The sequence below is a fragment of the Chiloscyllium plagiosum genome, chromosome 10 (genome assembly GCF_004010195.1).
Source record: "Chiloscyllium plagiosum isolate BGI_BamShark_2017 chromosome 10, ASM401019v2, whole genome shotgun sequence".
NCBI lineage: Eukaryota > Metazoa > Chordata > Chondrichthyes > Orectolobiformes > Hemiscylliidae > Chiloscyllium > Chiloscyllium plagiosum.
Window position 1 is genome coordinate 5265029 of NC_057719.1, and position 21458 is coordinate 5286486.

Consider the following 21458-nt stretch of genomic DNA (forward strand, 5'->3'; position numbering starts at 1 on the left):
TGCTTTTACCATGGAACAATTGCTCCCAGTCCATGCTTCATGTCTAATCGCATCATAGTTTCCACTTCCCCAATTAGATATCCTTCCATTTTGCCTAATCCTCTTCTTCTCCATAGCTATGTAGAATGTGAGGCAGTTTTGGTCACTATCACCAAAATGCTCTCCCACCACCATATCTGATACCTGCCCCGGCTCGTTTCCGAGCAGCCTCTCCCCTCGTCGGCCTGTCAACGTACTGAGTTAGGAAACCCTCCTGAACACACCTTACAAAAACAGCTCCATTCAAATCTTCTGCTCGAAGGAGGTTCCAATCAATATTGGGAAAGTTAAAGTCACCCATTACAACAACCCTACTACGTCCACACTTTTCCAAAATCTGCCGAGCTATTTGAAAATCTTCTCTGGTTCCCAGAAACATTTATTGGAAAACAGGTTTTCAGGAGACAAACATATAGCCTCTATGGGTCTTCTTCACACTGAAACCTGGGTCTGTAAAAAGGATTCTAAGACTAAAAGTTGTTGCATAAAAGATAGCATCAAGGTTTCCATTTCATTCCAAATTCAGGATGTTTTGGTTACAAAGTTTATAAAGTCTTATCTCCTTCAGAGCTTTACATGGCTGTTTCTCCAAGCCACATGATTCTCAGTCACAACCAGTAAACGAATAAACCATTAGTTTCATTTCCAAAAAATCAGATTTAAAAGACACTAACCAATGCAGGTCCTTATTGGTCAATATCTTGCAGATTGTTCGAGATGATCCTTCAATATTAAAATGTGTTCATCCTTGGGAAATGAAATGCCATGTCAGACTGTGTTCATGATGCGGTAGTCATGAAAGCATATGGGCAGCACGGTGGCACAGTGGTTAGCACTGCTGTCTCACAGCGCCAGAGACCCGGGTTTAACTCCCGCCTTGGGCAACTGTCTGTGTGGAGTTTGCACATTCTCCCCATGTCTGCGTGGGTTTCCTCCGGGTGCTCCGGTTTCCTCCCACAGTCCAAAGATGTGCAGGTCAGGTGAATTTGTCATGCTAAATTGCCCATAGTGTTAGGTGAAGGGGTATATGTAGGGGACAGTTGTTCGTTGGAGGGTGGACTTGTTGGGCCGAAGGGCCTGTTTCCACACTGTAGGGAATCTAATCTAATCTAAAATAAGACACAAAAGACTTAAACAAACATTCTCAATCATTCATTATATAAAACCTACTCATTCCCTCAGCGTCTTCTTTCGATTAGATTACTTACAGTGTGGAAACAGGCCCTTCGGCCCAACAAGTCCACATCGCCCCGCCGAAGCGCAACCCACCCATACTCCTACATCTACCTCTTACCTAACACTACGAGCAATTTAGCATGGCCAATTCACCTGAGCTGCACATCTTTGGACTGTGGGAGGAAACCGGAGCAAACCCACGCAGACACGGGGAGAATGTGCAAACTCCACACAGTCAGTCGCCTGAGGCGGGAATTGAACCCAGGTCTCTGGCGCTGTGAGGCAGCAGTGCTAACCACTGTGCCACCGTGCTGCCCACTCCAAACATTTCACACCATGGTATTCTTGATAGTACTTCAGCAATCGCATTATTAGATTAGATTCCATACAGTGTGGAAACAGGCGCTTCGGCCCAACCAGTCCACACCGACCCACCCAGACCCATTTCCCTCTGACTAATGCACCCAACACTATGGGCAATTTAGCATGGTCAATTCATCTAATCTACACATCTTTGGACTATGGGAGGAAACCGGAGCACCCGGAGGGAACCCATCCAGACAGTCGCCCGTGGCTGGAATCCAACCTGGGACCCTGGTGCTGTGAGGCAACAGTGCTAACCACTGAGCCACCATGCCACCCTTTTTAAGGCAATACGATAAATCTTTACATGATTGTGATAAATGAGCAAACTGCAGAAATACATTCTTCTATGTTAATGTATACATTTTTTGAAGGGATTATGGTTAGTTTAGAATGGCATTTCTTTGTGCTTGTAGCTGGTATTCACTTTGAGGTATTTCAGAGTTGGTGACAATTCCAGAGCTTCTTTGGTATTGGAAAGTATTTCTTATGATTCTTATTTATTTTCTTAGAAAAGTACCCCACTGGCCTCCCTGTGCCAGATTCATCTCCTTGGAATAAGACAGCACTGACACACACACCCACACCCACATTACTGGCATCATCACCATTTTAATGAGTTTAGTGAAGTCGGGTTGTCCAATACTGTTTCATTTCTTAGGAATGCCTTCAGGTTTCTTTGCACACTATAGATCATTTTACCTTTGCCTGTTTTGCAATAAATCTACTGGGGTGACAAGCATCGTTCTGAAACCTGATATAAACATTCGAAACAAACACATTTCTAAAAAATCTATTGATTTCCTCCTGAGCTACAGGATATAGAAATTCTATTAAAGCCTTATCTTGCCCTATCATGTGTATCTAATATGTTACCCACAATTTCACAAGCTCACTCTTAGCAGGATTTATGTCTAGATCAGCTAGCTGTCGCTGTTTAAGTAAGGCTTCCAATTGAATTATATATTGTTCCAATGTATGGCTGTATTAATTCATTTTCCGTACAAACTTCACAGTTAATGAAATTATGGTTCACAAGTGATCAGAAAGACACCAAATGTGTTTTTGAACTCAAATGGCATAACTCAGTGTCAGAGAAGAAAGGTGATGGCTTAACAATTTTGTCACTAGACTGTTAATTCAGAGATCCAATTAATGTTCTGAGGACCTCGGTTCAAATCCTGCTTAAGCAGATGGCGGAATTTGAAATCAATAATAATCAGGAATTTGGAGTCTAATGAAGACTATGAAATCATTCTTGATTGTAGGGAGAGACCTATCTGGTTCATTAATGTCCTTCAGGGAAGGAAATTACTACCATTACCTGGTCTGGTCTATTTCTAATTCCTCACCCACATTAATCCACAGAGCTCCATATAGTTTGACTAGGTTCAATCAAATAATTTTCAAACATTGTTTCTTCAAGACTTAGAGAACAAGGAAGTTATTTATTGATGCAGATTCCCCCGTTACAGGATGTGGGTTTCAATCCCACCATGGCAGACGATGGAATTTGAAGTTATAAAGAACTGGAATAAATAGCTAGTCTTATGGTGACCATGTAACCCTTGTTGATGGCCATGAAACCTTCCTGGTTCACTGATGTCCTTCAGTGAAGGAAATCAACCAGCATTTCCCAATCTGCTTCAATACCGACAGCAATGTGCTTGACGATGAACTGTTCTCTCGGCAATTACAGATGGGCAATAAATGGCAGGCTAGCCAGGGATGCCCACATCCCATGCACAAAGGAATTAAAATCTACATCATTCTTAATAAAATCAAACATCCTGCTTTTTCTTCATGTATTTCCTTGCATTCCTGAGTCCTTACATCCTACAACATTCTCGCATAGACCTTCCTCTCAGTGGGAAAATACAACTTGTATCTGTTCCATTACTTTGGTATTGGCTAACAGTGACAGGTACAAATTCTGAATTGTCCACAATTCTTTCCATCTCTCTCTTACTGTCGCTGTCTTCTTCCTCTATTGTTTAAATAACTGAGATACCTGCTCATTTTTATCAATTTCATTACAATGCTTTCAGAAAGTAAATGCCACTTGTTTTCCTGTGAATTTGACTGACTACCAATTGAACCACTTCAATAAATTTCTTAACCATCTTGCCTGGGCCACTGAATCCTGCATGATCCCCCTGCGTGGTAATTATACCAATGCTTCATCTCCTGTTTGTTGTGTTCTGGTTTTAACATGCATATCTGCCCAACCTTTCCTTGTTGCCTGGGAACTTTTTAAATACTCACATGTATTATGGACCAGGTCACACCCCCTCAAATATTTTAAGAATGTAGCCTAGACCTTAACTTTGCTTATTTTAAAGACAGATGTGAAGTAGATATTCCAGGTATGATGCAGCTGGTCAAACCACTCAGCTTTAACCAAAACAGAGTTTATTTAAATGCTGCAGCTGAATGAAGAACAAAAGAAAACCAAATATAGAATAACTTACTTATTGGAAGACCTAACTAATGCGACACAGTAATGTAACTAAGGAGCTGTTCCAATTCCTGTAACATCCCATAAACACACCCCTTGGCAAAAGGTAAATTCAAACAGGTTCTGACAGGTAAGAGAGATTTCAGAGAGAAAGGTCAGTCAAGAACCTTTCTCTGCACTGCAGCAGCTTCTCTGTTACAGCTGGACCAGCAGCTTCTCACTGTTATGAATAAACCAAACTAGAAAATATCTGAACTGGGAGAACTTGCCACTCCCCTACTATAGTTAAGCTGAGGTCTTTCCAAATATTTCGGCACTTCTGCCTTTACAACCTCTTTAAACAAAAAATCAAGGTCAAAGCAACCTTGCCAAAGCAATGTCACACATGGCATTATCGTCACACATGGTATTATCGTCACACATGGTATTTTGCATCCTGTAGATGCAGAAATGCAGGCACATAATCTACTGCAGAGGATGCGTCTTTTAGAGTCATAGAGTCATTGTCCTATAACTTTTTGCTTGATCGATTATTGTGGATCACTTACCTCATGATCATTAATTACATGAATACATGAATCATGAATATATTAAACACAACAGATTCACTTCATGAATCTCTGGTAGAAAGTCACAGAAAAACCAGATGTTTGTCCCAATCAGAGGGATATTGATTAAAGCATGTTTTAATCATTGTCTTTAGAGTCTGATGGGAGCTCACTGTGTTTGTGGATTATATGATTAGATTAGATTACTTACAGTGTGGAAACAGGCCCTTCGGCCCAACAAGTCCACACCGACCCTCCAAAGAGCAACCCACCCAGACCCATTCTCCTACATTTACCCCTTCACCTAACACTACGGGTAATTTAGCATGGCCGATTCACCCAACCTGCACATTTTTGGGCTGTGGGAGGAAACCAGAGCACATAGGGAGAATGTGCAAACTCCACACAGACAGTTGCCTGAGGCAGGAATTGAACCTGGGTATATGGCGCTGTGAGGCAGCAGTGCTAACCACTGTGCCACCCCATATGCTGTGACTACAACTGTTTTATACTCAAATTATCCATTTTGGCCTGAGCACTTTGAAATAAATTGAAACAGTTTGTCTGACAGTGTTTCGATTCACACAACAGCTTATAGCCAAAAGGTTTCGTTGGAAGGACTAGTTTTCGGAGCACTGTTCCTTCATCAGGTCGCTGTGGAACAGGATCATAAGACACAGAATTTATAGCAAAAGATTACAGTGTCATGCAACCGATTGTCAGGGGTAAATATAAGGGACAGGTAATGGGTCTGAGTGTGTTACTCTTTAGAGGGTCGGTGTGCACTTGTTGGACCGAAGGCCTTGTTTCCACACTGTACAGATTTTATGATTCTATGATTCTATGAACTTAAATGATATATTAAAGAAATCTAGATTGCTGTTTTCAATTAACCTAAACCTGCAACCCATTCTAAAAGATGAAAGAGTTAATAGCAATCTAGGGTATAAGCTGGTGTTGTGTGCTTTTTAACTTTGTCTACTCCAGTCCAATACCAGCTCCTCCACATCATGTATTTCTATTATAATACTTACTAGTAGCTCATAATGAATAAAAAAATGATTTGTCCACCCGAGTTGCAAATGTCCCCAAAGAAATGAATTCTAGAAACAAAGTAGTCAAACCCATATTAGGCCACTAAGCCTATTGGGGCTGCCCTGTCATTCAATACACTTCAATAACATTTACCAGCCATTGGTAAACAGAAATCCATCAATCTCTGCACTAAACATACTCAAGAACTGAGATTGAACAGTTGTCAGTGGCACAAAGTTCCAAATGTTCCTCTGATTCAATAAATTCACCTCATCTCACACCTAAGTGGAAATCTGTTGATTCAATTACCAAACTAGCCAACTGCTTTTCTCTTGTACTATTATCTCAAAACTAACAAATGTCTACCATGATCATTCAGTGACCTCAAAATACTCTATTATAAATAAAATTACTATTATAGCAAAGTGCAAACTCTGATTAACACTGAAGCGATAGTGAGTTTTGAGAAGATTTGTGGCTCAGGTTGCGGTTCTGGATGTAGGTTTGCTCACTGAGCTGCAAGGTTCATTATCAGGCGTTTTGTCTCCAAAATAGATAACATCTTCAGTGAGCCTCCGGACGAAGCATTGCTGATGATTCCTGTTGTCTATTTTTATGTTTGAGTTTCTTTGGGTTGGTGAGGCCATTTCCTTGGTAATGTCATTTCCTATGGTGATGACATTTCCTGTTCTTTTTCTCAGGTAGTGGTAAATTGAATCCAAGTCAATGTGTTTGTTGATAGAGTTCCAGTTGGAATGTCATGCTTCTAGGAATTCTCGTGCATGTCTCTGTTTGGCTTGTCCGAGGATGGATGTGTTGTCCCAGTCGAAGTGGTGTTGTTCCTCATCCTTATGTGAGGATACTAGTGAGAGAGGGTCATGTCTTTTTGTGGCTAATTGGTGTTCATGTCTCCTGGTGGCTAGTTTTCTGCCTGTTTGTCCAATGTAGTGTTTGTTACAGTCCTTGCATGGTATTTTGTAAATGACATTAGTTTTGCTCATTGTCTGTATATGAACACAGTCTGTAGATTTCTCAGCATCAAACCCAAACAAGCAAACAAAACACACCCAGAAACCCTAGGTCAGACCCCTTGGCACCATGGTAGCCCACAAACCCAACAACACGCTAAAACAGCAGCTAATGAACTTGAAAGACCCTATACGGACAACAAGCAAAACTGATGTTATTTACAAAATACCATGTAAGGACTGTAACAAACACTACATTGACAAACAGGCAGAAAACTAGCCACCAGGATACATGAACATCAACCAGCTAAAAAATGACATGACCCTCTCTCACTAGTATCCTTACATACAGATGAGGAAGGACACCATTTCGACTAGGACAACACATCCATCCTTGGACAAGCCAAACAGAGACACGCACAAGAATTCTTAGAAGTATGGCATTCCAACCAGAACTCTATCAACAAACACATTGACTTGGACCTGATTTACCACCTACTGAGAAAAAGAACAGGAAATGACATCACCAAAGGAAATGATATCACTGCAGTAAATGGCATCATGAGCCCAAAGAAACCCAACATTTAATAGAAAGCAGGAATCATCATCAATGCTTCATCCGGAGGCTCACTGAAGATGTTACCTAGTATGGTGATGAAACGTCTGAAAATTAAACTTCCAGCTCAGTGACCAAACCTACATCCAGAACTGAAGCAATGATCCAAAATTAAAAGCATGTCCCTGGTATCTCATGCACAGACACAATCACTGAACACAAAAAAGTTCATCCCTGCAGAGATAATTTTAAAAAGGAAGAAGGGACATAACAACCCTGCGGGCTCAGTACACATTAAATTGTTGGCTTCATTTCCAAAAAAGAACACTTTTAAAAGAAATCCTTTCAATACAGATAATACCCAAATAGTCCAAAATCTTCCAGCTTTTCCAATTGTTGTTTGTCAAACATAAATTCAGAAATTCCAAACATAAATACATAACCCCAACAGTAATTGAATGATAACCAACATCTGGAAGTAATTTGCCAGAGCAACCCCAGAACGTCCCTATTTATACTTCAATGACTTGAAAACTAACTCTTGCACAATCTAATAACTTTACCATGAGAACTACCCAGCATTGTGAAATCTACCATCCATCCTGAGATATACTCACCATCATGAAATGTTCCCATACACTACTGAATAAAAGCAAGTGGGAAGGTTCACGAAGTTGAAAATAGAAGTTGCGTATCAGGGACAAGTCACATTTTTTTGAAATGTAGGATGGAGATATGGATCATTGATAAAGAAGGGGCTGGTGGTTTGTCAGTTTTGACAGGTATAGAGAGACAGGTGTGGAGTATTGAAGGTAGGCTCGAATGGCTCCTGATTATGGTGTCATCTCTGGGCTGAGACAGTTCATTTTCACAGTGTTATCGAATGGGGAGGAAGGGGACAGGCCACAATAATGTATCTGCCTGATATTGAAAGGGATTGTTGGAATGATGGAGGATGGAACAAGATTGGGAAGGGAGAGGGATGAGAGTTTGAAATGAAAAGAAAGAAACATTTAAAAGATGACAGTAAAGTGTGAAATAAGAAATTGCTTCAATTTAATCGGAAACTCATTTTCATTGTGAGAAAAAAATATTCCGTACGGCTTGTTCCACCAACAATAACATTTCTCATTGTACTGTTCACCGGCACTGATATTCTTTACTGGGTCAACTGAACAGGTGTAAGATTCTACAGTTTGACAGTCTCCTGAGCTGAAGATGACAAGTTTGGTCTTGGTCAGTCGGGATGTGATGCTGGGAAAGAAGGGGCGGGAAAGGAATCAAATTTCTCGGAAAACTTGGTCATTTGTTTGTACTTGTCTCGGTTACAGCCTCTAAGTCTCGGAGATTCCTGCACTAAAGGGCACGGCGCTGTGATGTAGAGAGCTCTCTCTCTCTCTCTCTGACGGCTACATAAACTCACCTTCAGACCAGAAATGGTGCAGAAACAGCACAGGGGGTGTGTGTGTGGATGTAGATGGTGCTCAGTCTCTGTGAGAAGGCGGTGATGATATAGATCGGTGTGAGTCCTGGTTTCTCCTTGACCCTTAAGCACTTGTTGTGAATGCCAGTCCGTGCAAATCGAGGGGGATAGAGGCGACTAACTGTAACGTGGAAAGAGTCGCCAAACTTCACATCGATCAATTCACCCAAGAAGGAAATTCCGGAACAGGTCCGACTGTCTGTCAGGAATAGACAACAGGGACTGACTCACAGGTAACACTTCCATTGGTTTCTAACCATCCGCAGAACCCAGGGGAGAGAATGAAGTGTAGTGCACGAAGAGCAAGAGAAGTTGGCGGGAAAATCAGAGCTGAGTGATTTGATGACAGTTTTTGTTTCGAAGTTGTTAAACTGTGAAAGTGTCTCTGTTACTCTCAGCAATCCGCGGGACATGGACCTGGTGGGATTGGATATTCCTGGTTTGGATCAAACACAGAAATTGCTGGAGATAGTCAGCAATTCTCTCTGCTTCCAGTAGCAGCGGTGTGTGTACCATCTACAAGATGCACTGCAGAAATTCACCCAATACCCTCAGACAGCACCGTCCAAACCCACAACCACTTCCAGCTGGAAGGGCAAGGGCAGCAGAAATCTGAAAATGCAAAAACCCAAAAGAACTGCGGGGGCTGGAAATCTGAAACAATAATAGAAATTGCTGGAAAATCTCAGCAGGTCTGGCAGCATGTGCAGACAGAAATTAGAGTTAATGTATAGGGTCCAGTGACCTTTCATCAGAACTGATGGTGGCTAGGGAAAGGATGGTTTACATACAGAAGATAGGGTACGGGGAAGGGGGGGTTGGGTGATTAAACAGAGATGGACATAGACCCGAGAGAGAGAGAGAAAAACAGTTGAATTGTCAAAGGAGTGGTTAAAGATCTGTTTCTAGGGAATGGATGCCTACTAGTGGGTAGTGTGTGGTAGCAGCCTATGATACCAGGCCTGGTGTGTGGGGATTTGGGGTAAGGACTTGGAAGAAAGTACCTCACACCCCAAAATTGTTCAACTTGATATTGAGTCCAGAAAGCTGTAGAGTCTCCAAGTGGAAACTTAGGTGGTGCTCTTCCAGCTTGCTCTGAGCTTGGTTGGAGCACTGCAGTTACAGATGTTGGGGCCAGGGAACAGAGTGGTGTGTTGAAGTGGCATGCAACTGGAAGCTCAGGGTAATTTTAGTCGATGGAATGTTGGTGTTCCGCAAAGTGGTTGCCCAGCCTGCATTTTGTCTCCCCATGCGTACAGGAGACCACATTGTGAGCAGCGAATGCAGTAGACTGGATTGAGTGAAGTGCGCTGCTTCACCAGGATGGTGTGTTTGGGCCCTTGGACAGTGAGGAGGGAGGAAGTAAACAGGCAGGTGTTACACCTTCTGCAGTTGCAGGGGAAGCTGCTGTAGGTCTGTGGGAGACTGTTGGGAGGAGAGGAAGATAGGATCAAGGTGTCCTGGAGTCAATGTACCTATGGAAGGTTGAGAGTGGAGGGGGTATGTGTCTGTTGGGGGCATCCTGCTGGAGATGGCAGAAGTGGGAGCTAATGATCCTCGGGATGGGGATGTTGGTTGGATGGTGGGTGAGGACAAGGGGGACCCTATTGCTGTTGTGAGAAGGAAGAGAGTGGCTGAGAGTGAAGTGCGTGAGATGGATTGGACCTGGCTGAGGGCCCTGTCAATTACGGTGCTGGGGAAGCCTCGGTTGAGGAAGAAGGTGGAGATTTCAGAGGCCCCTATGTCAAAGTTAACATCATCAGAACAGCTGCAAGAGATGGAGGAACTGGGAGAATGGAATAGAGACTCTGATGGTGCTCCTCCTTTAACAAGGTTAGGTTGTCCTTGGGTTTTTTTTTCAGAGAGGTCATAAAGACAGGGTCTCTGTTTTGTCTGTGTTTACCTATTTGAAGAAACATTTTAAATAAAAACAAACACTTGTACAATGAAAGTGGAGTGGTCACTTCTCTCAGCTCAGCTTTACTCGGATTTGGTATGGTTTGATTTGGGTTTAGTAGTCTGGCAGTTCAGAGCAAGCAGTCAGTTTTGAGGTTGCTGCTCGAGGAAACAGCTCTATGGAAGAAAGTGTTCCATGCTGAATCTCTCTGCCATCTCTCTCTCCTCTGTAAGACCCTGTGTTTGATTTTACCTTTTTTGCCAAGGGGCGTTTCCGAGGATTGTTGCAAGTATTTAGAACAGCATCATTAAATTGGGATAATCTGTTGGATTTTTGGATAAATTAAGTTATTCTGTATTCTGTTCTCTTTTGTTTGTGTTTCATTTGGTACTTTGTGAATAAATTATGTTTTGTTTAAAAGTGAGGGGTTTTGACCAGCTGTGTCACTCCTGGAATATCCATTTTACACCTGCTCAAAGCAACTCGAAAGGTTAGGGTCTGGGCGACCTTCTTGCACTGTTTTGAAGGAGTCTGCCCTGGTCCACAACAGATTGGGAGTTTGAGATTTGTTTTATAATTCTGATTTGGGATTAGGTTTGCTGGACTCAAAAGCAGAGAGTAGTAGGTGTTCATGTCTTTTGTTCTGGATGTTGAATTCTATTGGTTTAAACAATGCTGGGGATAGCAATGGCTCTTTCAGTTACTAAGAGTCTTCTGGGGGCGGAAGAAGTGACTTTGGGGACCTTAGAAAAGGTAAGTAAGGCCAAGCTGCTGGGATTAGCCGACAATCTGGAGTTGGATCTGCCTCCTTCCATCAGAAAAGGAGAGATAATTACAGCAATAGCTCAGTGTTTTAAATTGCTGAAAACACCACCAGAATCTTTGGAGGTGGGTAAAATTCAATTAAAAATGAAGCAGTTTGAGTTAGCGGCAAAAGACAAGGACAGAGTAAAAGAAATGAAACTGTTTGAATTATGATTAAAAGCTGAGGAAAGAGAAAAAGAATGAAAGACCCCAGCAGAATAAATAAAAAGTGGAAGAGAGAGAGAAAAGGAGAGAGAGGAAAGTAAGAAAGAGAGAGTGTTTGAACTTCAGAAACTGGCACTTAGACAGGAAAGTCAATTTAAATGGATGGGGATGAAGACTGAACATAAGCTCAGTGAGGAAGAGAGTGAGGATGAGCAAACCCATGGGAACCAAAGGCCTGGTGAGAAACTGTTTAAATATATTCATGCATTGCCTAAATTTGATGAGAAGAAACCAGAAGCCTTTATCATCTCATTTGAGAAGGTGGCTAAATAAATGCAGTGGCCAGTGATTATGTGGGTTTTGTTGATCCAAACAAAACTTGTATGTAGAGCTCGTGAGGTCACATCACCATCAGAGGAGGTATCTGGGGTGTGTGAGAAGGTGAAGAAAGCCAGTTGAAGTGCATATGAGCTTGTACCAGAAGCCTACAGACAACGTTTCAAGAATTTAAGGAGGGACTCTGGTTGAAAGGATCAAAGAAAGTAATTTTGATCTGTGGATAAGGGCATTCAAACCAGAGCAAACCTATAACACTCTTACAGAGACAATTATTTTGGAGGAGTTCAAAAATTCACTTCCTGAAATAGTGATAACTCTTCCACAAGAGCAGAGAGTTAAAACAATAAGATTAGCAGCTGAAATGGCTGATGATTATGAGTTGGTTCATAAATCACTGTTTGGCTTCAACATCAATTTCAATCCACCAGGGATAGAAACTGGGGGGAAGGTGGATCTCGGTGAAGATCACAAGGATAACTTACCACAGGGTAAAAGAGAAACCCTTGAAGGGAAAAGAGAGGTTAAAAAGCTCTGGTGTTTTCACTGCAATAAGATAGGCCGCATGAAATCAGTATTGGTGCATGAGAAAAAGCACTGGGAAGAGAGATGTAGGAAAACAGATAAGCCAGTGAATTTTGTTGGAGGGTAACGGAAAGCACAGTGGAGGGTAAAAAGCTGCACCAGAATGTACAACTGGTTGGAGATTGGTTAAGGAGGAAGTGCCAGATCTTTTCAAACCATATACCTGCAAAGGGTATAGACCAGGAGCAGCAGGTAAAGAGGTTTCAATATTACGAGATACAGGATTCTTTCAATCTTTGATGTTGAAAGATGAGGCGACATGTACCTCTGAAGGACTATTGCCAGAAAAAGTGCCAGTAACAGGAATTCACGCTGAGACCATAAGCGCTCAGTTATATAGAGTGAAGTTAGGGTTTCCAGTGAAATGTGGGGAAGTCATGGTTGGAGGACTGGACAAACTCTCAGCTGTGGGAATACAATTTGTCCTTGCTAATGATATCGCTGGTTCACAGGTAGAAATGTTGTCTGCTGTGTTTGAAAAGCCAGTGGAAACTCGGGCTATTGCAGGACACACATCCTGGGATTTTTTTGTGACTGTGTGGTAATGAGGTCACCAAGTCACCAGTGGAAACAGGAGAGATCAAAGAATACAGATAAGAAGGCTGAAGTGGAATTACCAAAGACCCTGTGTGATCAAATGGTTGTCACAAAACAGGAGCAGATAGGTGACAAAGCAGATGTCCTTAGTTCAGGAAAACAGCAGAAGCAGGAGAAACTAAACCAACTGTATCAAAAAGCAGACACAGAAGAAGAATCTAAATGTATCCCGGTGTGCTCTTAGCTTAAAATGATGTCTTAAAGAAGAAATGGAGACCATCACATATTCAGATAGATGAGAAATGGGCAGATGTTCATCAAGTCATGTTGCCAGTGGGTTATAGAAAGGAGGTGTTTCAGGTGAGGAATGAACTACCAATAGGGGATCATTTATGTGTAAGGAAAACCCAAGCTAAAATACAACATTTTTACTGGCCTGGAGTGCACAAGGGTGTAGTAGAATTTTTGCCAGACATGTCATACATGTCAGATAATTGGAAAACCACAGGAGTTAATAAAACCCACACCTTTAATACTATTCCTGCATTTGAGGAACCTTTTATAACAGTCTTAATTTGATTGCAAAGGACCCCTCTATGAGAGAAATTGGGAATCAGTATTTGTTAACAATAATGGTTGTGTCTGCTAGACTTCCAGAGGCCATTCCATTATGCAAAACGATTGTAGAGGAGTTACTCAAATGTTTCACTACATATGGACTACCCACTGAGGGACAATCAGATCAAGGGTCAAACATCACATCAAAATTATTCAAGGAAATTATGGACACCTTAGGAATAAAACATTTCAAATCTACTGCATACCATCCAGAATCGCAGGGAGTGCTATAAAAGTGGCATCAGACATGAGACACCATGTTGAGGACATATAGTTAAGACTATCCCGATGATTGTTTGTACTTTTTGCGATCAGAGATGCATCAAATGAATCAACCAAGTTCAGTCCATTTGAATTAGTTTTTGGGCATGAAGTGAGAGGATGCTAAAATTGATTAAGGAGAAATTTCTAAGTCAAAATTCAGAAATAACATATTTGGACTAATGTGTAAGAATTTAGGGAATGATTAAATAGAGTGGGGGAGTTGGCTAGACAGCATTTAAAGTATCACAGCGTACAATGAAACAAGAAGCAGACAAGAAATCAAAACTCATAATTTTGCTATCAGAGATACTTCCAGTGATGGCTCAACCTTTAAAAGCAAGGTTTAGTGGATCTTATCAAGTCAAAAGAAGATAGAGTGAGGTGAACTATTGTATCAGGACTCCAGACACAAAGACATCTCACAGAGTTGTCACGTGAATATGCTGAATAAGTATTTTGATAGGGAAGGAAAGTCAAAGAAGATTGTGTCATTGGTTACAACACAGAGTGAAGAATTAAGTTCAGAGCATTCTGAATTTGAAATTCCTCAAATTACATTGGACAATGAGGAAGTTGTCAAAAATTGTGATAAGTTATTGCCTTACCTTCCAGAGGAAAATCAGAATGAACTGAAATAATTATTACTACTGCATGGGGAGATGTGTGGAAATAAGTGATTTTGCCAATGCCCAAGTCACTTTCCTGGGCCATATTGTTGGACATAGACAAATGGTCCCACGGGATGCAAAAACAAAGGGAATTGGGGAGTTTCCCAGATCATCGACAAAGAAAGCTGTACTACAATTCCTGAAATTGAGTGGATTTTATCAAAGATTTGTACCAACCATTAGCAGTGTGGCTGCTCCACTCACTGAATTACTAAAGAAATGCAAGACGTTTCAGTGGACAGGAATCTGACAGTCTGAAAGTTGCCCCAGTATTGCCACGTCTAATTAGGCAAAACCATTCAAGGTGGTTATCGATGTGTGTAGATTGGTGCTGTGCTCTTACAGGAAGACGATGAGAAGATAGAAAGACCTACAGATATTTGTCCAGGAAATTGAACATTTATCAGCAGAAATACTCAACAGTTGAGAAGGAGACTTTGAGCTTGGTGTTGGCATTACAACATTTCTATGTTTCTCTTACCAGTAATGTATCTGAGATAATCATATACACTGATCATAATGCATTGAAATTTGTGGAGAAATTTAAGGATAAGAATTCCAGACTGTTTAAGTGGAGCTTGTTGTTACAGCCATTCCATTTGACAATTGCGCATGTGGCTGGACAAGGAAACATGATTGCTGACACATTGTCGAGACTGGGATGAGGTAGGGAGGTGTTTGATGGTGGGAGTAAAACAGACTGTAATATATTTTAGTGTGCATGTTTGCATGATTTTATATATATATGTGGTAGTCTACTAACAGTGTAGGTTTAAAGGGTTTTAAAATGAAGTCATCTTTAAATATTGATGGTTCAATATTTTATGGGGGGAGGGTGTAATGATGCTGCTCCTTTAACAAGGTAGGTTGTCCCTGGGTGTTTTTTCAGAGGGGTTGTAAATACAAAGGGTCCGTTTTGACTGCATTTATCTATTTGCAGAAGCTTTTAAATAAAAAAAACTTGCACAAAGAAAGTGGAGTGGTCAGTTCTCCCAGCTCAGTTATACTCTGGTTTGGTTTGAGCAGTCTGGCTATTCAGAGCAAGCAGTCAGTCAGTTTTGAGGTTGCTGCTGAAAGATACAGCTCCATGGAAGAAAGTGTTCCATGCTGAATCTCTCTGCCATCTCTCTCTCTGCTGTAAGACTCTGTGGTTGATTTTATCTTTTTTGCCAAGGGGTGTTTACAGCGATTGTTGCAAGTATTTGGAACAGCGGTAGTAGATTGAGATAATCTGTTGGGTTTTCAGCTAGGTGATGTTACTCTGTTTTCTGCTCTCTTTTCTTTGTGTTTCATTCAGTATTCTGTGAATACATTGTGTTTTGTCTAAAATCGAGGAGTTTTGACCAGCTGCATCCCTCCTGGAATATTCACTTTACACCTGCTCAAAACAACGAGTAAAGTTAGAGTCTGGGCTACCTTCTTGAAATGTTTTGAGAAGGCCTGGCCTGGTCTATAACAAGTCTTTACAGGGAGCAGGGTGTGAGGATGTATGGTCAAGAAAACAGTGGGAATCAGTGGGTTTGTAATGGATATCTCTGGCCAGCCTATCCCCAGATATGGAATCAGAGACATCAAGAAAGGGAGGAGAGGAGTCAAAGATGGACCAGGTATAGGTGAGAGTGGGCTGGAAATTAGAAGCGAAATAAATTTTGCCAAATCCAGACAAGCAAGGGAAGTATCACCGATGACATCATTGATGTATCAGAGATTGAGCTTTGGGTGGTGGGGGGACGGTGTTTGTGTGTGTGTGGCTGGAGTAGGACAGAAACAAGGAATGTTCCATGTACTCCTTAATGAAACACTCATACCTGGGTCCCACGTAGATGTCCATGGCCACCTCTTTGATTTACGTAAAGTGAAAGGAGTTAAAGGAGAAGTTGTTCAAAGTGAGGATGAGCTGGGCAAGGCAGATGAGGGTGTTGGGGAATGGGCACAATTTGGGCCTGGTTTGCAGGAAGAAGAGGAGAGCCCTGAGACCATCCTGATGGGGGAATGGATGTGTAATGGGATTGCATGTCTCTGGTGAAGAGGAGGCAGCTGGAGCCTGTGAACTGGAAATTCTCCAACTGACATGAAATGTCAGAAGAACCGTGAATGTAAATGGAAAATGAAAATGCAAGTTCCACTCCAAGCCATTCACCATCCTGACTTGGAAATATATCACCATTCTTTCACTCTCACTGGGTCAAAATCCTGGAATTCCCTCGCTCAGGGTATTGTGAGTTTAGCCACAGCTCATGGACTGCCACAGTTCAAGAAAGCAGCTCAACACCATCTTCTCAAGGGCAATTAGAGATGGACAATAAACACTGGCCCAGCCAGTAATAGCCATGCCTCATGAGTGAATAAATAAAGGGACTGGCAACATTTGTGGAGAGAAAGCAGAGCTAAATTTCGAGTCCAGTGACCCTTCTTCAAAATTTATTCTCCCAGTTTCTCTGTATCTGTTGCATCTGTTCTGACAATGCCACCTTCCACAGAGGCTCTCACAAATGTCCACCTTTTTTCTCAACCAAGGATCCCCAGGGCCATACCTAACCCATTTCCCACACTTTGCAGGGGGCATTTCACATGTGGTCAGGTGGTCACAAGCCACTGACCATCTGCAACAGTCCCCATTCCAACAACCATTCCTGCTCTGCTTGTGCAGAGGATCAGAGTGATTTTATTGCAGTAGGGAGTGAATTGCATGTTTGCAGGGAGACACTGAGAGAGGGAATGGTGAGACTGGGAAGAGGTTTGGAACATGGATTGGAAATTGAAATGGAGCTGTTGGGGAATTGGCTGAGGGTTCTTTTTTAGATTAGATTACTTACAGCAAGGAAACAGGCCCTTCATCCCAACAAGTCCACACCGACCCGCCAAAGAGCAACCCCACCCAGACCCATTCCGCTACATTTACCCCTTCACCTAACACTACGGGCAATTAAGCATGGCCAATTCACCTCACCTGCACATTTTTGGACTGTGGGAGGAAACCCACGCAGACACGGGTAGAATGTGCAAATTCCATACAGAGAGTCACCTGAGGCAGGAATTGAACCCGGGTCTCTGGCGCTGTGAGGCAGCAGTGCTAACCACTGTGCCACCGTGCTGCCCTAATGATGAATGGGATACAGGTAATGGGTGGGTCAGTGCAGTCAGGGAGAGACCATGAGCAGCAGGAACATGCATGCCCACTCTGTCCCTCTGGTACCATCCAGCCCACTCTTTAAGACATGGCATCAAGTAGCAGTGAGCCCCTGCTTCATCATTCCAGCAATGTGCACTGACCACAGGACACACTGCAGAAACTTAACAAGTTTAACATCACCTACACATACCCAAACCCTACCACCCAGATGGACAATGGCAGCAGATACTTGGGAACACCACCACATGCAAGGTTGCCCCCACACCAAACACCATCCTGGCTTGGAAATACACTGCCATGCCTAATCACAACTACCAACAGATCAGCCAGTGGAATGAGCTGGGAATCTATCTCTGTCATGACATTCCTTCAGTTTTGCTGGGTCAAAATCCTGGATATCTCTCTGCAACAATCCTTTGAGTGTAATTATCTACAGGAGTTCAAGAAGGCAGTTTACTATCACCTTCTCCAGGGCATTTGGACCAGCCTCAGTACTAATGCTGATGTCTGAACAAAAAATAAGAAAAAAAGTCATGTCACTGAAGAGGCTGAGAAATGATTCAAAACACAGTTTGAAATTTTGAAAAATTGCAATGCTAATGTGGAAAGAACATATGAATGAGGCAGATTCTCTGGAATTTTCACACAGCTGACACTGGCACTGTGAACATATGCCCTTTTTGTCTGCTTTACCTTTCATGATGATATTGTTTAACATATTCTCTGCTTTTACCCCTAGGGAGACATATTTCAGGGAAGAAGTATTAAATACAAAATTATACAAAAGCTTGAGGACCGCAAACTCAGGAGCTCCTGAAAAACGTTTATTGGACAGATCATTCCAGGGTTGGATTGAACAATCAGCAACTGCAGTATCGACCACAGGATCCACCAGATCCTGTTTCCCGCCGTCTACATTGGGGTCTTCATCATTGGCCTCCCGACCAACCTGCTGTCCCTGTATCACAGCTACCTACAGATCAGGCAGAAGAATGAGCTGGGAATCTATCTCTGTAATCTGACCATCTCAGACCTTTTGTACCTCCTTTCCTTACCTTTGTGGATTCAGTACATGCTGCAGCACGATGACTGGCAACATTCTCGGGAACTTTGCATCTTCAGCGGTCTGCTCCTCTACCAGAATATTTACATCAGTATTGGCTTCCTCTGCTTCATTGCCATTAATCGCTTCCTTGTTGTGGCTTACCCTCTGAAATTTAAATTCATACACAGCAGGAAGGCAGCTTTGCTCATCAGTATTCTCATCTGGCTCAAGGAGATAGCCGTCTGCACCATTTACATGGGCTCCAAGGTTCTCAGTAAAGACGAGGGGAATGACACCCTGTGTTTCGAACATTATCCTCTGCGCCTAAAGGACAAATATTTAAATATTTACAAACTCTCCATTGGCTTCGGTCTCCCTTTGATTTTATTCCTCTACTCTTACTTTAAACTGTTGAGGGTTGTGCAAAATCTCCGTGGGTCTGAACGACAGCGGAAATTAAGAATAAAAAAGTTAGTATCTGGGATAATCATAATTTTCCTGGTTTGCTTTGCCCCTTATCACATTTTCCTGATGGTCCGAAGCATATTTGAGTACGACTGTCCCTTTGCTGACAGTATTTTTGAGGTTTACCATGTCGGGCTGCTGCTGATGAGCTTCAACTGTGTGGCTGACCCCATCTTGTACTGTTTTGTCTCTCCAAGTTCAAAGGGTTGGTTAGCAAGGTTTCTCAATCCTGTTAGCAAGCTCCTTTCTTGTGCAAAAAGGCAAACAATCACAGATGAAAACCTCAGTTTGAATTAATATTGAACCCATCTCTCAAGCTCATTTCTCTTTGCCATTCCATCTGAATTATTTAGTTGAACCGTTTGCATTGTAATAACGCCTTTAACATAGTAAAACATCCTCAGATATTTCACAATGATTGAATTAAACTAAATGTTGCACCAACATGGAGAGAGCTGTATAAGAAATCACAGTGAGTTTGTTGTACTGTCATTTTCAGCTCTCTGCTACTTTAAATCATTTTCACCTGTCCTTTGCCACCCAATTCCAAATTGTCATTCCTCAGGTGTTTGGAGTGAAACACTGCAAACATTTTAAATTGATCCTTTCACTAAATTTGTTTCAACAGCTCATAGCACATGTCTGAGATAGGTGGGACTTGAACCTCAAACGTCTGATCCAGAAATAGGTCATTGCTACTGCATAACCAGAACTAGCTCCAGCCCCATTATCACTGAAATGTCTCCAACACTATTGAGGGAGACAAGGTGAATGGCCATTGATGAGTGGAGCAAGCCTGAGTTTGCAGCTCCCTCTCCTGGCAGTTCTGAAAACTGCAGGCAATGTGAGCAGTGTCACAATCACTGATTTGTATTCTCATCTTTATAAACATTGCAGGAGGCCAGTATAAAGTTGGTATCAGCATATATCAACTTATGAGGGGTTCAGGTACATAATTCTTTGAAGTTTGCATCACATATATATAGGATGGTTAAGAAGGCATTTTGCACACTTGCCTTCATTGCTCAGATCTTTGAGGATAGGAATTGGGACGTTATGTTAAAGTTGTACAGGATGTTGGTGAGGCCTCTTCTAGAGTGATGTGTGCAGTTCTGGATGCTCTGTTACAAGAAGGATTTTATTAAGCTGGAGAGTGGTCAGAAGAGATTTACCAGGATGTTGCCGGGTATGGAGGGTTTGAGTTTTAAGGAGAGGCTGGATAGGTTGGCACATTTTTAACTGGAGCGTAGGAGGTTCAGGGGCAACTGTTTAGAGCTTTATAAAATAATGAGAAGTATCGATAAGGTGAATGGGGTGGTGTCTTTTCCCTAGGGTAAGGGATTTCAAATCTAAGGGACATAGTCATAGAGTCATAGAGATGTACAGCATGGAAACAGACCCTTTGGTCCAAACTGTCCATGCTAACCACATATCCCATCCCAATCTAGTCCCACATGCCAGCACCTGGCCTTCAAACCCTTCCTATTCATATACCCATCCAAATGCCTCTTAAATGTTGCCATTGTACCAGCCTCCACCACTTCCTCTGGCAGCTCATTCCATACACATACCACCATCTGTGTGAAAAAGTTACCCCTTAGGTCTCTTTAATATTTTTCCCCTCTCACCTTAAACCTATGCCCTCTAGTTTTGGACTCACCGACTCGAGGGAAAAGACTTTGCCTATTTACCCTATCCATGCCCCTCATAATTTTGTAAACCTCTATAAGGTCACCCCTCAGCCTCCAATACTCTAGGGATAACAGCCCCAGCCTGTTCAGCCTCTCCCTATCGCTCAAATCCTCCAACCCTGGCAACATCCTTGTAAGTCTTTTCTGAACCCTTTCAAGTTTCACAACATTTGTCCGATAGGAAGGAGATCAGAATTGCACGCAATATTCCAACAGTGGCCTAACCAATGTCCTGTACAGCCGCAACATGACCTCCCAACTCCTGTACTCAATACTCTAACCAATAAAAAAAATATACCAAATGCCTTCTTCACTACCCTAGCTACCTGCGACTCCACTTTCAAGGAGCTATGAACCTGCACTCCAAGGTCTCTTTGTTCAGCAACACTCCCTCGGACCTTACCATTAAGTGTATGAGTCCTGCTAAGATTTGCTTTCCCAAAATGCAGCACCTTGCATTTATCTGAATTAAACTCCATCTGCCAATTCTCAGCCCATTGGCCCATCTGGTCCAGATTCTGTTGTAATCTGAGGTAACCCTCTTCGCTGTCCACTACACCTCCAATTTTGGTGTCATCTGCAAACTTACTAACTGTACCTCTTATGCTTGCATCCAAATCATTT

The 21458-nt window shown here is 42.2% G+C and overlaps 1 protein-coding gene across 1 annotated transcript; it reads left to right on the plus strand.

The window, feature by feature from the left end:
• Positions 1-18489: 18489 nt before the first annotated feature.
• Positions 18490-20114, plus strand: LOC122553922 (ovarian cancer G-protein coupled receptor 1-like; the record flags this gene model as incomplete). Its single annotated transcript, XM_043698430.1, has 1 exon — positions 18490-20114. A coding segment is annotated over one exon (951 nt), but the record flags the coding sequence as incomplete, so codon positions are not given.
• Between the last annotated feature and the right edge of the window lie 1344 nt (positions 20115-21458).